At 43.1% G+C, this 15,489-nt stretch overlaps 1 protein-coding gene across 1 annotated transcript in view; it reads right to left on the reverse strand.

Moving 5' to 3' along the window:
• txndc16 (thioredoxin domain containing 16) overlaps window positions 1-14,900 on the reverse strand; it is a gene marked incomplete at its 3' end in the record, with an annotated part of 33,506 nt that extends 18,606 nt beyond the window's left edge. Inside the window, exons 1-14 of the mRNA XM_079264151.1 lie at window positions 14,850-14,900; window positions 14,127-14,295; window positions 13,228-13,310; window positions 13,076-13,149; window positions 11,813-11,887; window positions 11,553-11,674; window positions 11,383-11,473; window positions 10,775-10,943; window positions 9,185-9,354; window positions 9,023-9,083; window positions 8,824-8,950; window positions 8,579-8,725; window positions 8,393-8,452; window positions 6,197-6,395 (exon numbers count right to left, since the gene is read on the reverse strand). Of these exons, the coding sequence (XP_079120277.1) occupies window positions 6,197-6,395; window positions 8,393-8,452; window positions 8,579-8,725; window positions 8,824-8,950; window positions 9,023-9,083; window positions 9,185-9,354; window positions 10,775-10,943; window positions 11,383-11,473; window positions 11,553-11,674; window positions 11,813-11,887; window positions 13,076-13,149; window positions 13,228-13,310; window positions 14,127-14,268 (1,520 nt within the window). The 5' untranslated portion in view covers window positions 14,269-14,295; window positions 14,850-14,900. The remainder of the gene's footprint in view (window positions 1-6,196; window positions 6,396-8,392; window positions 8,453-8,578; window positions 8,726-8,823; window positions 8,951-9,022; window positions 9,084-9,184; window positions 9,355-10,774; window positions 10,944-11,382; window positions 11,474-11,552; window positions 11,675-11,812; window positions 11,888-13,075; window positions 13,150-13,227; window positions 13,311-14,126; window positions 14,296-14,849) is intronic.
• Between the last annotated feature and the right edge of the window lie 589 nt (window positions 14,901-15,489).

The raw sequence follows: 15,489 nt of genomic DNA on the forward strand, positions 1-15,489 counted from the left end.
GCTTACAGGGACTAGTCTGCTTGTAGGGACCAGTCTGCTTACTGGGACCAGTCTGCTTACTGGGACCAGTCTGCTTGTAGGGACCAGTCTGCTTGTAGGGACCAGTCTGCTTACTGGGACCAGTCTGCTTACTGGGACCAGTCTGCTTGTAGGGACCAGTCTGCTTACTGGGACCAGTCTGCTTGTAGGGACCAGTGTGCTTGTAGGGACCAGTCTGCTTACTGGGACCAGTCTGCTTACTGGGACCAGTCTGCTTGTAGGGACCAGTCTGCTTACTGGGACCAGTCTGCTTACTGGGACCAGTCTGCTTACTGGGACCAGTCTGCTTGTAGGGACCAGTCTGCTTGTAGGGACCAGTCTGCTTACAGGGACCAGTCTGCTTACAGGGACCAGTCTGCTTACTGGGACCAGTCTGCTTACAGGGACCAGTCTGCTTACAGGGACCAGTCTGCTTGTAGGGACCAGTATGCTTGTAGGGACCAGTCTGCTTACTGGGACCAGTCTGCTTACTGGGACCAGTCTGCTTACAGGGACCAGTCTGCTTACTGGGACCAGTCTGCTTACAGGGACCAGTCTGCTTACTGGGACCAGTCTGCTTACTGGGACCAGTCTGCTTGTAGGGACCAGTCTGCTTGTAGGGACCAGTCTGCTTACTGGGACCAGTCTGCTTACTGGGACCAGTCTGCTTGTAGGGACCAGTCTGCTTACTGGGACCAGTCTGCTTACTGGGACCAGTCTGCTTACTGGGACCAGTCTGCTTACAGGGACCAGTCTGCTTACTGGGACCAGTCTGCTTACTGGGACCAGTCTGCTTGTAGGGACCAGTCTGCTTACTGGGACCAGTCTGCTTGTAGGGACCAGTCTGCTTGTAGGGACCAGTCTGCTTACTGGGACCAGTCTGCTTGTAGGGACCAGTCTGCTTGTAGGGACCAGTCTGCTTACTGGGACCAGTCTGCTTACAGGGACCAGTCTGCTTACTGGGACCAGTCTGCTTACAGGGACCAGTCTGCTTACAGGGACCAGTCTGCTTACTGGGACCAGTCTGCTTACAGGGACCAGTCTGCTTACTGGGACCAGTCTGCTTACTGGGACCAGTCTGCTTACTGGGACCAGTCTGCTTGTAGGGACCAGTCTGCTTGTAGGGACCAGTCTGCTTGTAGGGACCAGTCTGCTTACAGGGACCAGTCTGCTTACTGGGACCAGTCTGCTTACTGGGACCAGTCTGCTTGTAGGGACCAGTCTGCTTGTAGGGACCAGTCTGCTTACAGGGACCAGTCTGCTTACTGGGACCAGTCTGCTTACTGGGACCAGTCTGCTTGTAGGGACCAGTCTGCTTGTAGGGACCAGTCTGCTTACTGGGACCAGTCTGCTTACTGGGACCAGTCTGCTTGTAGGGACCAGTCTGCTTGTAGGGACCAGTCTGCTTACAGGGACCAGTCTGCTTACTGGGACCAGTCTGCTTACAGGGACCAGTCTGCTTACTGGGACCAGTCTGCTTACAGGGACCAGTCTGCTTACTGGGACCAGTCTGCTTACTGGGACCAGTCTGCTTACTGGGACCAGTCTGCTTGCTGGGACCAGTCTGCTTACTGGGACCAGTCTGCTTACTGGGACCAGTCTGCTTGTAGGGACCAGTCTGCTTGTAGGGACCAGTCTGCTTACAGGGACCAGTCTGCTTACTGGGACCAGTCTGCTTACAGGGACCAGTCTGCTTACTGGGACCAGTCTGCTTACAGGGACCAGTCTGCTTACTGGGACCAGTCTGCTTACTGGGACCAGTCTGCTTACTGGGACCAGTCTGCTTGCTGGGACCAGTCTGCTTGCTGGGACCAGTCTGCTTGTAGGGACCAGTCTGCTTGTAGGGACCAGTCTGCTTGTAGGGACCAGTCTGCTTGTAGGGACCAGTCTGCTTACAGGGACCAGTCTGCTTGTAGGGACCAGTCTGCTTACAGGGACCAGTCTGTTTACTGGGACCAGTCTGCTTGTAGGGACCAGTCTGCTTACAGGGACCAGTCTGCTTGTAGGGACCAGTCTGCTTGTAGGGACCAGTCTGCTTACTGGGACCAGTCTGCTTACTGGGATCAGTCTGCTTGCTGGGACCAGTCTGCTTACTGGGACCAGTCTGCTTACTGGGACCAGTCTGCTTACTGGGACCAGTCTGCTTGTAGGGACCAGAGGGAGAGCCCACATTATCCACATCCTAAAGTCTCTGCATTGGCTCCCAGTCCGCTTCCGGGCTGGTTTTAAGGTCTTTCTACTGGTTTTTCAGACTCTTAATGGCCTCTGGCTCTCTTACTTGTGAGACATCCTCAGGTACTACGAGCCATCCAGGCTCCTCAGGGCCTCTAATAGGCGACTTTTACAAACTCCAAACATTTTAACAAAGACTCACAGTGAGTCTTCTTTTTGTTTTTACGCTCCACATCTGTGGAACAGTCTGTCGGAGGACCTGAGGACGGTGGATACTGTTGAGGTTTTACAAAGTCAGCTTAAGACCCATCAAGCTTTTAATTAGTTTCCTTTCAAGAGAGTGATTTAAGTTTTTAATCTCCCTTATTGAATTTTAATTTCCTCAGTGTTCTCCAGTGTTTCCCTCATTGGGATCCTACACACCAGGGCCGGGTCCAAATGGTTCAGGGAGTTACCACTGTGGAGACTCCCATTGTCGTGGTTGGTTGGTCGTGTCCTCCACTTCCCTAATGGGTCGTGGTGGGCGCTCCCGGCCTGCCATGGACTGCGTGGGTCCTGAGGTGGTGGCCTCTGTCAGGATTAGAGTCCTGGTGTGGATGGATCCCTAAGGTTGGTTGGATGAGTGTGTTCCGTATGCTTTATCTATGTGAGTATGTGTGAAAAAGTGAGTGTATGTGTTAGACTTTAAATTCTATGTTTTTTAATGTGATTTTTTTAACCTTGTTTTAGCTTAGCTTTTTATTCTGAAAAGCACGTTGTGCTACTTTAGTATAAAAAGTGCTTTGATTTCATAAAGTTGTGAGGAGATGCCCGTCTAATTCCATCCGTTCTGATTCGTGCACATGGGAGCTTCGCCTGTGGAAAATCACTTGGCTTACTGAAAACACAACTCCGAGATGGATTCATTCTGCCCTGCTGCTCCAAGAGGAGAAGTTTGATTTTTTCAAGCAGAAGCAGAATTCTTCCAATTTATCACATTTTATTTATAGTGGTTGGACAACAAACTGGTGATCTGATGGGTGAAACCACTAAAAGTTGTCTCTGTCGTCATGGAAACAGTCATCCGACCTGTCTTGTGCTGTTATTTTATTTCCATTATGCTGTTTTAATTCAGCACAATCTGTCCTATCAACGATTGGATTTGATCGATGCGCAGAGGAAACAGTTCATCTTATTTATGAATCCAAGACAAACAATCCCAGGAGGACGTTTGTTCTGCTTTTCCCTAAACGTCTCTATCTGAGATGGGCATTTTGGAAATGAAGGGACATGACTTGTGCTGCTTATAAAGTCCTGTTTCTTCTTGTGTTTATCAAGATCAAATGGTTTGACAGTTGTAGTGGATTAGCCGAGTAAATAAGTCTGCACTTCCTGTTAAATGTTACTCTTGCCCTCCCCGATATGGCCGACATGCAGAGTTAAAGAAGCGCAGAGAATAGCGGTAAAAAAACTCGAGCTGAAGCAGAAATGATCTACAGCAGGGCGACTCAAGTGGGTCCAAGGAAGGCCGCAGCCCTGCAGGGTTTGCATCCCTGCAACGACACACCTGATTCAGATTAATGAGTCGTCATCAGGAACTTCATTGGTTGTTGGATCCATTAAAACCTGGGGTACATTAAAAACCAGTAGAGCTACAGCCCTCGTGGGATCGAGCTGAATAGCCCTGATCCACACACTTCATGATGCCTTTACATCCGTTATCTGAAGCTAACGTGCTAATGCTAAGTCCCAGTCGTTATGTTGGGTGCTGCAACTGGTGAATAATAAGTTTTCACTCAAATCCAGCCATACAGGATTGTGTCAGAACTACATCCAGAGTAAAAGTGTAAAACTGCACACTGAGGTCATTACTGGAGGTCATTACTTGTCCTCCAATGTGGACAAGTAATGACACTTAAACACACAAATGGTCTTCAAAGCTAACATGCTAATTACTTCTTTGTATAAAGTAGGGCTGGGGTGATATGACGATATATATCCTCTGGACGATAGAAAATATATAGTTTCATATGAGGCTCTATTGTTTACACCACCATAAGCTGCTTTACGGCACGCTGCAACACACAACCAAACATGGAGGAAGACGGCAGCAGACGTGTTTCAGAGGATAATTCACTAAAAGATGAGCAGCCGACCCAAACTGATGAGCTTGTTCCTAAAAGAGAGAAATTTCTGTCTGGATGCGGTTTGGATATAAAAAGAGCGAGGTGGAACCGACAACAGACCAGCTCACAGTCCCAACAACGGACTCCGACACAACTAACTCATTTTATCACCTGCAGGAATCAGGATAAAGAATCCAGAATGAAGAATAGTCAACGAGAAAAAGCAGAAAAAGCAGCGTCATGTGGAGGCAAAAGCTCAGAATAAACTCCAGACGCTGCAGCAGGTATTTACCTGTGGAACGTCATACGGCCATAGATCCCCCAGATGGAAGGAGATCACTGCTGCTGTTGCCTAGCAACACCTGATACATAACTGATGACTGACACAACGTTACACAGTTTATATGGTTATGGATCGTCATGGGGAGATAAAAGGAGCTATATCAGGATATGAGGTTTGGTCGTGTCGCCCAGTCCTAGTATAAAGTATATGAAGAGTGGTAATTGGTAAAAAGTCCAAACTCTTATGTTTGTTGTTTAAATGAGAAACTTTGGCAAACATGCTAATTTCTTCACCTTAAATCCAGACATACATGTTCAAGCCAGATCTAGGTTCAGATTATAATGTGAACTTCCAAATCACAGTAGTACATCTCCGCTATATAAAATATGCTAATCATCTACACTTGTGCAACATGGCGATTAATGTCCCCATTCGGCTCTACACTGTATATAAACCATATGTTTTTACTTACGGCCACATTAAGAGGTGCAGATATTTGGTAAAAATGCAAAACATTCCCTTTGAGGCAGAAAACATCCCAGTTTAATGATCCAGACCACATGGGTCAAACTCCAGTCCTCGAGGGGCAACACAGGGGAATCGAACAGAAAATGTCAAATATCTGGATTTTTTGCTTCATGATTTTAAACTAGCTTTTTTTTTTGTTCAAAAAATGTTTTTTTTTAAATAAATAAAAATGATCCATTATGAAATTCTAGTCATTTTAATGATTTTTATTGATTATTTTACTCGTATTTTTGGGCATTACAGCTGCAGAATGATAGTCTGGCTACTGTGTTTTTTCCTAAATGACATTAAAAAAATGCTGAACAGAAAAAGTTTTGTACTTTTTTTGTTTTTAGTCCACAAAAATTAGCAATATCGAAGAATCGTGACAATCGCAATTTAAATCGAATCGGCACCCAATAAAATTGTCATTGAATCGAGTTGGGACAAAAGCATATCATTACAGCCCTAGCGCGTATTTTTGTTGTCTCCATGCTCCAACACACTTGACTGTAATTAGTAAGAAGCTGTTGGATCCGTTTAATTGGAATCAGGTGTGTTGGTGAAGGAAAACCACAAAAACCTGCTGGATACTGACCCTGGAGGACTGGAGTTTGACTCAGTTAACGATGCTTGCATGCTAACACGCTAATTGCTTTCCTTTGTACACAATGGATGGGGAAAGGTGTTGGTAAAGGTACACTATGGTTGCTTGTGTGAATTAATCTGTTTATTAGAGGCTATATTAACAGTAAATGGATCCTTGTGGTTGCTCAGTGAAAAACTATAACTTAAAGTACTGTTAGCTTCTTTAGCTGCCTTTTCGCTTTGTTTAACCACAATGTTTACATTAAACTGTAATGCTTGAGGTTAAGACACAAGCCTCCACTTATAGCTGCAGTTACGCCATAAACTAGCATGGAGCTGAGCAATGTTAATAAAATACTCATCTGTAAAGCGCAGCAAACTAATCCAGTCATTTAAGTGACTGTTGCTAGCCAGGAAAAATAAACTGGTTTCCCTAATCCCAGCTAACTTTACCCTGAAGGTCAAGAGATGAAAGTTAATTCACGATTTCGAATTTAATGCCAAAATAAAATCATCTTCTTACAACATGATGAAGCGATGTAGAGCCTCACTACCCAGCATTCCTCTGTAGTGCTGCGCTGGCTTCTGGGGGCGGAGCAGCAGGACACAGGGAAAGGCTGTGATTGGCTGGAACGGGACGGCGCTGCCAGGCCGAGCGGCGCAGAGATCCGTCCATTCTCCGCAATTAGTGGTACTCATCTGAACATCACTAACACCTGCATCTTAAAATGTTGTCAAAAAGAAAATAAAAGCATGTTTTACACAAGCGAAGAAGTAAAATCACAAAGCTAAATCTTAACATTGTGTCAGATAATCTAGTCGTCTTAAACTTCAATAAAATGCTAAAATTTATATTATTACCACGCATTCTCCTGTTACTACCTTTTAATCCTAAACTCATACAAGATCCATTGCCTGATGGGTAATTTAGCAATTTGGCTGTTAATAAAATCAACATTACTTAATAATTAATTTGTTATTGATTTGCAAATTAATTTGTCACTATTGATCACCGTCCCTGCATGTTCAGGACGGCTGATTAAACTGATCAAGATCTGACACAAATCTTCAGCATCTTTAGTTAAAAAAAAAACAGCATTAGCTGATCGTCCAGTTAGACTGTTAGCAGGTTAAGCTAATAGTCATTTAGCTAGTGTACTTGTGATTTACATGGTTAGTAAGCTTATATCAACACATTATTTAAAATGATGAAAATCTTTAATGTCTTAACGGGAAAAAGGAAATACGGTCCAGCTGTTAGCAGATTAAGCTAACATTGGTTTGGCTAGTTTAGCTGCAAAAGCTTTCAATGCGTAACAGTAACTTACATAAAACTATTTTTATTTAAAATTTTTTTATGTAATTTACAAGGTTGTGGTACTTCAAAATGTTTAAAATTTTAAGAAATTCTCTTTTATCTTTAACAAAAAAGAAACCTGTTGATGAAAGTACAAACAGGCTATCAGCATTGGTTTGGCTAGTTTAGTAGCAAAACTAAAGCTTTCAATACTAAAATTACAATTATAACAGTAACAGACATAAAATTGTTGTTATTGTTAAATTTTGCAATGTAATTTACAAGGTTGTTGCGTCAAAATGTTTTAAATTTCAAGAAATGATCTTCTATCTTGAGTAAAAGAAAAGCTGGAGCTGAAAGTACAAACAGGCGGTTAGCAAGTTAAGCTAACGTTAGTTTGGCTAAAAAAAAAAAAAGTGCTAAAGCTTTCAATGCTAAAATTACCATTTTACCATGAACAGACATGAAACTGTTTTTATTGTTAAAATTTTTTTAATGTAATTTACAAGGTTGGGTTACTTCAAAATCTTTAAAATTCAAGAAATTATCTTTTATCTTTGGCAAAAGAAAAGCTGTAGCTGAAAGTACAAACAGGCGGTTAGCAGGTTAAGCTAACGTTGGGTTGGCTAGTTTAGTTGCAAAAATAAAGCTTTCAATGCTAAAATTACCATCTTAACAGTAACAGACATGAAACTGTTTTTATTGTTAAAATTTTTTAAATGTAATTTACAAGGTTGGGTTACTTCAAAATGTTTAAAATTCAAGAAATTATCTTTTATCTTTGGTAAAAGAAAAGCTGTAGTTGAAAGTGCAAACCAGCGGTTAGCAGGTTAAGCTAACGTTGGGTTGGCTTTTTAAAGCTAAAAGCACTGTTGTAACAGGATCAGATGTGAATCTGGTTGGTATTGTTCATATTTTCTGATGTGAATAACAAACTTATGTAACTTCCCCTGTGGTCACCAGCTGTGACTGAAAGTGACAAAAAGCATGAGATCATGGACACAACTGGGCAGAAAGAGTTTCCCCCACAGGGTTTCTGGAGAGTTCCTTCAGGATGGAGGGAGAAACTGTCGTCCAGGAGGGGCACCGAGTAGTTTCCAGATTAAATTACTCTGGTTGCATCTCGTGTGAGGCAACCTCAATATATTCTACTGGGAAAAGGCCTCCGGAAAGACCCAGGAAAGACTGGAGAATCTGTGTTACTCAGCTGTCCTGGGAACAGCTGGGGATTCCCCGTATGAGCTGGAAGACCAGACCGGGATGAAGGAAATCTGAACTTTTCTGCTTTTCCCTCAGAGAAATGAGCTTGAATTGGTTTTTTAAGCCATGTTTTTAACTGTTTAACTGCATGGTTGTATTTCAGTGTTTAAAGCACCTTGTTGCAGATTGAGTTACTGGGAATGTGCTTTATCTTCTGGTTACCTGCAAGTCTCTCTGCAACTTCTATGAAGGAGCTGAGAAAAGCCATGGAAACAGCGTCCCCTGGTGGCGAAAAGCAGGCAGAGCTCAACTCAATCCAGACTGGTAAACTGCATCATAATCCACATGAATGACGACATTTCCAAAGACAACCCACATGTGGCAGCGAGCAGAGAAGTCCTGTCTTACATTTGAGGTAGAAGAGCGCCACCGTGAGGCTCCTTTGTGTAACTTCAGCGTGGAAGTTGTCAGAGGTCAGCTGGTTTATTGTCTCTGTTTCCTGCAAGTTGTCCCAGTTTTCAAACACAGATGCAGCAATTTCATCATCCAGCTTGTCTGGAAACAGATGCAGAGACATGAATACACAGGGATATACTCCTACGCCTCGCTTTTCACCTCTTCAGCTGGTACATCAGTCCCTCTGCTGCTTGTACCAAAATATATGTCCTCCTCTTCGTCCTCTTCATCGTCTTCCTCCTCCCCTTCTTCTTTTTCCTGACTTGTGAAGAGCTCCAACACGTCATCCTGGCTGTGTAAAGTCAAATACTTCACTTCTGAACTCTGAAATGAAGAAAAACATGTGTTAAGGTGACAGTGATGAGAGCTGTCAGCGTTTGCATGTGAGCATCGTACCTGATCCGGCAGCCGATAAGCAGCGTTGTATTCATCAGGTGTTTTCACTGCCGGACTCTGCCTGGTGAACACACACGTTTCAGGCAGGATTGGTGGACTTGAACGTTCACAGAGTGCTTCTTTCTGCAGATCTGTGTTCATACGTGGAGCTGCTCTACGTACCTGTGTACGAGCAGCAGCAGAGCGAGGCCACGCAGCCGCCAGGCCAGAGCCGTGGCCGTGTCCAGGTCCAGATGCTCGGTCGCCGGACGAGAAAACAGGAAGATCTGAGGGGTCAGCTGGTACGGGAACTGGGGCGGCGGGACCGAGGAGGGGTCAACGTACACTTCAGACTGACAGGGGCAGACACACACAGTTAGATAGCAGCGATATGAAGACGCTGGTTTGGATTTATTATTGACAAAAGTCTTGTTTTAACTTTACAAAGCATTTCAGATGAGGATGACCGTATTACATGCATGCTTCGTCCGTCAGCTGGACTCGTCCTCACATTGTGGCTTTTATCAGTCTTATAAACAACAGGAGTCACAGAACGGCACATTTAACATGTAATTTACTATTAATGTGTATATCCCGTAACTGACCGACAATTTGTGTAGACGGGTTTTTTTCAGGATAAAAAGGAACATTTCTCTGAGAAACGATTGGGGACAGTAAAGCTGGGGACACTGCGCCTCACTCCCCACCATTTCCCTCAAAGGGGAAAAAAAGACAATCAGACTCTCGGCCATGGTCACCGTGGTGATACAAAGCAGCGACAAAGTGACACGTAGTCTGTGTGAGTCTCTGTTTGAAACGAATATTAAGAAAAATCGACCAAAGTTGGACAGAATTTGGTCTGTAATGTGAACATTCGCGTTGACGTGAAATGGATTGGATAAAAATGTTTCTGAGTTATTCGTACAAAAGATTTTGTTGAACGTAAAAAAAGGGAAACATTGTGCAGCTATGCTAGCCGTGCTGCTACAAGACGCAAGTCAATATTTAAAGTTGAATTTTACAATGTTTTATTGTTTACTTCATCTCCTGATGTAATTTCCCTTTTTTTTTCACAACTTTAAATTAATATTCTGAATTAAGGAACTTTTGGCATTTTTGTCTATTTAAAAGAAAAAAAAAAAAGTAAAAATATTTTTTTTTAAAAAAACAGAATATTTTCTGTTGGACGCAAAAACTCATCACATTTTTTCAGCTTAAATACGTTTAAAAGTGTGAAAAGATATTAAAGTTTTAAGTTATGACTGAATAAATTTTCTATTATTTCATTACTGCGGCTGCCAGACTGGATATTTAACTGAAAACTAATCAAAACTGACATTCACAACCAATATGTGATGTAATCTTGCTCATCAATTATTTAAATTGTTTGAAAATTTAAAGTTTCCTAAATGTATAAATATTTAGAATTTCCCTTATTATCAATATCTGCTACAATTATAAAAATATATGCAAAAAAATACTTCAGCTAGCTTAAAATAAAATGATGCTGAAAGTATTTGATCGTAATAGAGGTAACCTACTCAATTAATCATGATATTGAAAATAAATCGCATCGCCCAGCTGTACTTTATAAATTTGTGTAAAATACTAATAACCAAAAAGATTCTTAAAAATTAAAAACCGAATATCAGAAAAATTAAAACTGAATATTTCACAGAGCTCTACTTTTTTCTCGGCACTCCTGGGGTTCCGTACAAAAGAGCCAAACTACAAAAAAAAGGTGCTGCAAAGCAGCATCTTCATCCTGTTTACCACGAGCGGCGCCTCCATCAGCTGCAGGAAGGAGTGCAGGTTCAGCGTGGTCAGGGAACTCCTCATACGCGTCACCGGACAGCGCTCAGAGGTCATCGGGGTCATGAAACCGCTATGAACTCTGCAGTGGAGGAACCACACTCGAGACAACACGGATGATTCGTTTACCCTGAAAAAAAGACATGCAGAGATGTTTTGTACGTTCTCACAAACACACATGCTCCGATGTTGTTGGTCTTTTAAACATGGGAGTCTGTGGGGATTCGCTCTGTTTTGCAGCCCCTAGTGGGTGAAGGGGGAACTGCAGTTTTAGGAACTTCCTCATCGGCTTCACTTTTAATCACTGGATGTTGCTGTTTGGTCAAAATGCAGAAGTGACCTCTGAACTCTGCGCTGCCCTCTAATGGATGAAGTGACTGAACAACCATGGCAACGTAAATATTTCTGCTCTGAATGACAAAGGCTGTAGTTTCTAAACGTAAAGGTTGTCTGCCGTGTGCCACGGCTCCCAGAAATCAGTGGAGCGACGACGTACTGGAACGTTTGAGATGAACGTCCTCAGATACGTAGCGGAGCATAAACGGGCCTGACCAGTCGACAGTACTCACCCCAGCTGCTTCAGAACCGGACCTCCGGTTATGAGGATGAATTGATATTTGGATCCGTAGACGTACGCCGTCTCCATCATGGACCTGTGTTCTGGTTAAACACCACGCACTTCCTTTAGTTCACCCTATTTTACTCTTTTATTTCCTGTTCTTCAGTACTGCAGCCTCACCTAGAGTTCCCAGACTGCGAACATAACCCAGGACCATGTCCCTCGTCCCCTTGGCTGCCTTCTCCATGGCCAGCAGGTCGCCGTCTGTATGGACGTACTTCACCTCTTCACGCAGGATGGCACTGGACGGACACAGAGACAAAAGCCGTTTTCTTTCATTCTGATGTGAAACTATTCTACATTCTGCTTGTCATAAAGCATCCGCTGTAGTTTCCACCTGACAGAAACAACCGAGCCACCAGGATGTGTTTCCTACTCACAAGAGGACTTCAGAGACGATGGAGTTCACGTCGAAGACGGTGTCCAGTCTGAAAGTCAAGAACTCCTTCCCGCCTCTACCAACGCAAACACAACAGTTTACTGTAAATCTGTAAAAACTCTGACCAATCCAAACGTTCCGACCCAAATGGAGTTGTTCATTTCTTATATTTCCTAAACTTCTTCTCCCGGCTCCCCTCCTCCCCCTCCAGCAGCACATACCTGATAGCCACACCCTGCATATAAACAGCGTGTTAGGATGAAAATACAAAGTAGTGAAGAAGAAACTCGGAAGGCAAACATGGCTGAGAAAATGCAGGAAGGATTTCCCGACCCGGCTCGGTTTATTTCCCTCCTCCTGCTAAACAGCCGAGAAAGAGAAAATCGTTGGTGGAAAAAACTGTGAATAAAAAAGCCTCGGATCACGCAAGGAGCAGAACCAGAGGGGGAGGAGCCACGAGAGGAGGAGGAGCCAAGACAGGGGGTATGGGCCAATACGAGGGGAGGAGCTAATGCAGGGGAGGGGCCTGGATAGGGGGAGGAGCCCAGGTATGGGGAGTCAGGAGAGCAAGAGAGCAGAGTGTAGCGGTTTTTAGCTAGCTAACAGCATGACTTAGCTTCAGCCGCCTACCTCTGTTAGCTGGCTAGCCCTCGTTAACTCAGTTAGCCGTTTGCTACAGGAAGCTCGTAATTTGATGGGTGTCAATCTTTTTAAGGATAAAGAGAAAATAAAACGATCCTTGATAGAAAACAAAAGGGTTTGGAAAAGTCACGGAAAATCCTCTGCAACTCGTAGAAAACCCTGAAACAGCACGACCAGACACATTTTACCAGACTGCTGGCAAGTAGTCTGGTAAAATGTGTCTGCAGGAACTGTGGCTAATCACCACAGAATCAACGGAAACACCAGAAAATCGCAGCTGTAGTTAGTTTCAGGAAACGCAGCTGGTGTTGCTGCAGGAAGCCTTCCTGACCGGTTTTCATCTCGTCTCTCCGTCTGCTTCGTTCCAACATCTCACATTTCCTCCCTTTTTACGATTTCCTCCACTGCGTTGCGTGTTTTATCCCACGCTGCGTCAGCAACGCCGGGAAGCATTAAATCTAAATATTTTAGTGTAGCAGGAATGACTCGATCCTTTCATTAATATTTTATACATTTTATTCTTTTAATGCCTAATTTTCATTGACAGTGAAGATATTTTCATTCTGATTGTGAGGAAATGTTTCCTCTTCACCTAGCCTGTTTACGTCTCGGCTCTTCCTACCTGAAGAGAAAAGCTGTGTGGCGTCCTCGTTCCTCGCTGCAGTACGGCTGAACCAGCTCCACCCGACAGCTAACCTGCAAACACACAGACAGAAAAATGACGTTTAACTTGCACATCTGAAGGAAAACAGGCTGGAAAGCTGCAACAGTTACCTTGCCAACCAGAACTCCATAATCCTGCAGCGCCTCGGCAGACTTCTCCAGCTCCAGCAGGAACAGAGCGACAGCGGCGGAAACTGCAGATGATTCAGATATTCATGTTGCTGTTTCTGCATGCAGCTGCACGGCAGACGGCATGATTAAAGCGCATCATTAACGTAACAGAAAGCATATCTTCGAGCTGAACCGTCCTGCAGATCTCACATCACACGTTTGAAAAGCAAAAAGCTCCAACAAACGTACTGCAATACTTCTAAAGTATGATGTGGAGAACAAACGACAACGCAACTTCCAGGGTTAAACATCTCAGGGCGTGAAGATAAACAAACTGATCCTCATCAGGTCTGAGATCAGGCACATCTCAGACTGTCCGGGCCTCAGTCAGCAGGTTGCAGAGGAAACATCTTCTCTTGCAGCTTGGCCAGAACCATGGCGGTCCAACCTAACCTACAAGCCGGTGTATTCTGCTCACATTCCACCATGTTGCATCTTTTATATAGAAACAGCAAAGCTAAAATTAACACCACGACAAGCAAAAGTCCAATACAGCTGCCCTCATTCAGTGAAACGAGCCTGTGGCGAGTAAAACCCGGAGTAGGGCAGACATATGCTGCTTATTCCCGCTCTGTGCAGGAGTAGCGGGACGAGGACGCTGGTCCAGGTAAGCTGCTGGGGGGAGAGATGTGCAGAAAGGAAAGCTGCAAATACAACTAACACTGTGAAGCGGGTCAAACCTCCAACACAACGATACACCCGATGGAAAAGGATGTCTGCACACGTTGCTGCTAAACGCTGAATCTCTGTACCAACAGGTCCCGACTGGCCTTTTCATATTTACAGCACGAACACGGATCAAGCCGGCGTGTTCACCTGAGCTGCAGGAAGAAGCCTACCTTCATGCTCAAAGTAGATAAACATCATCTTCCCTGCATGCAGTTTGTCCTGAAAGTCTGCAGCTGTGTATTCTGACGCGTTGGCCTTTTCTGTGCATCGTCCTGACGTCGTCCACAGCAGGAAGACCACATAAACCCACATGATGAAGACCCCGCCGACTTCTGCTCTCTGGGTGGGAAATAAACATGATCAAGCTCATAAAAGACTAAAATACATTCAGTTTAGTCTAAAATAAGCTTAGTTTTTATGGATAATTACTGGAACATTACAAAATACTACAAATGGCTCCTTCCACAAATGCATAATCCTCACAAATTATATCTCAGTGTAAAGATAATTAATCAGGCTTTCCAAGTATGTATAAAACTACATCAGATATTGATATGGGGAAGAAATAATCAATCAAACATACATCTCATTACTTTTTGTTCTATTAGTAAAACAAGGTGTAGTTTCAAACAACAGACTGAAATGCTCCTCAATGAAAACCCAACTCATTTTCAGTATTGTTTGGTGATATTTACACATAAACATGAAGTTTTTACAGATTAAACGTGAAGTTTTTACAGAATAAACATAAAGTTTTTACAGAATAAACATAAAGTTTTTACAGAATAAACATGAAGTTTTTACAGATTAAACATGAAGTTTTTACAGATTAAACATGAAGTTTTTACAGATTAAACATTAATCTTTTACAGATGAAAAGCATTGGAGATTACCTGTTTTTGTTTAACTTTAGTCTGTCATCAGGGCGAACTGGTGGCTAATCACAGCTAAAGCCGTGCTGAAAGGAAAAACAGACATTTTCCCAACACGCTAAATCTTCTGCTTCGAGTCTAATTACAGAAGAAATATTAAAAAGTCTCTTTCTGTTCCAGCTGTTAGCGATGCTAGTTTATTAGCTGCCTGATGCTAGCTGCACGTACAGCTAACGTTAGCATGAATAGTTTAAGATTATGTTTAAATGTTTAAACATCTGCACAATAATAAAGGACAGAAATAAAAGTAAGTAGATTCTGCTGTAGTATAAATGTAGAAAAAATGTGTTTTGATAGAAAGATGCTCATTCTCCACTAAAGTGTTAACACAACTACTTCCTGTTAGATTTTCAAAATTAAATTTTTTATTAATTTTTTTTTTTTTTAGCTAATGTACCGTAAATTTAAATATTAAACTGTTTTATATATATAATAAATACAAACTATTTTATAGGAGTAGCTTTTTATTAACAAGCTGTCGGTTGCAAACAGCGACTTTTACTTTGCAAGCTACGATACGCTAACCTGCTTTAATTCTCAGACTTGATGTAACTTCCTCATGATTGTTTTGACTCTTCGCTTGCTGGTGGAAACACCCACG

Source organism: Telmatherina bonti, assembly GCF_933228915.1.
Source record: "Telmatherina bonti genome assembly, chromosome: 24".
Classification (NCBI taxonomy): Eukaryota; Metazoa; Chordata; class Actinopteri; order Atheriniformes; family Telmatherinidae; genus Telmatherina; species Telmatherina bonti.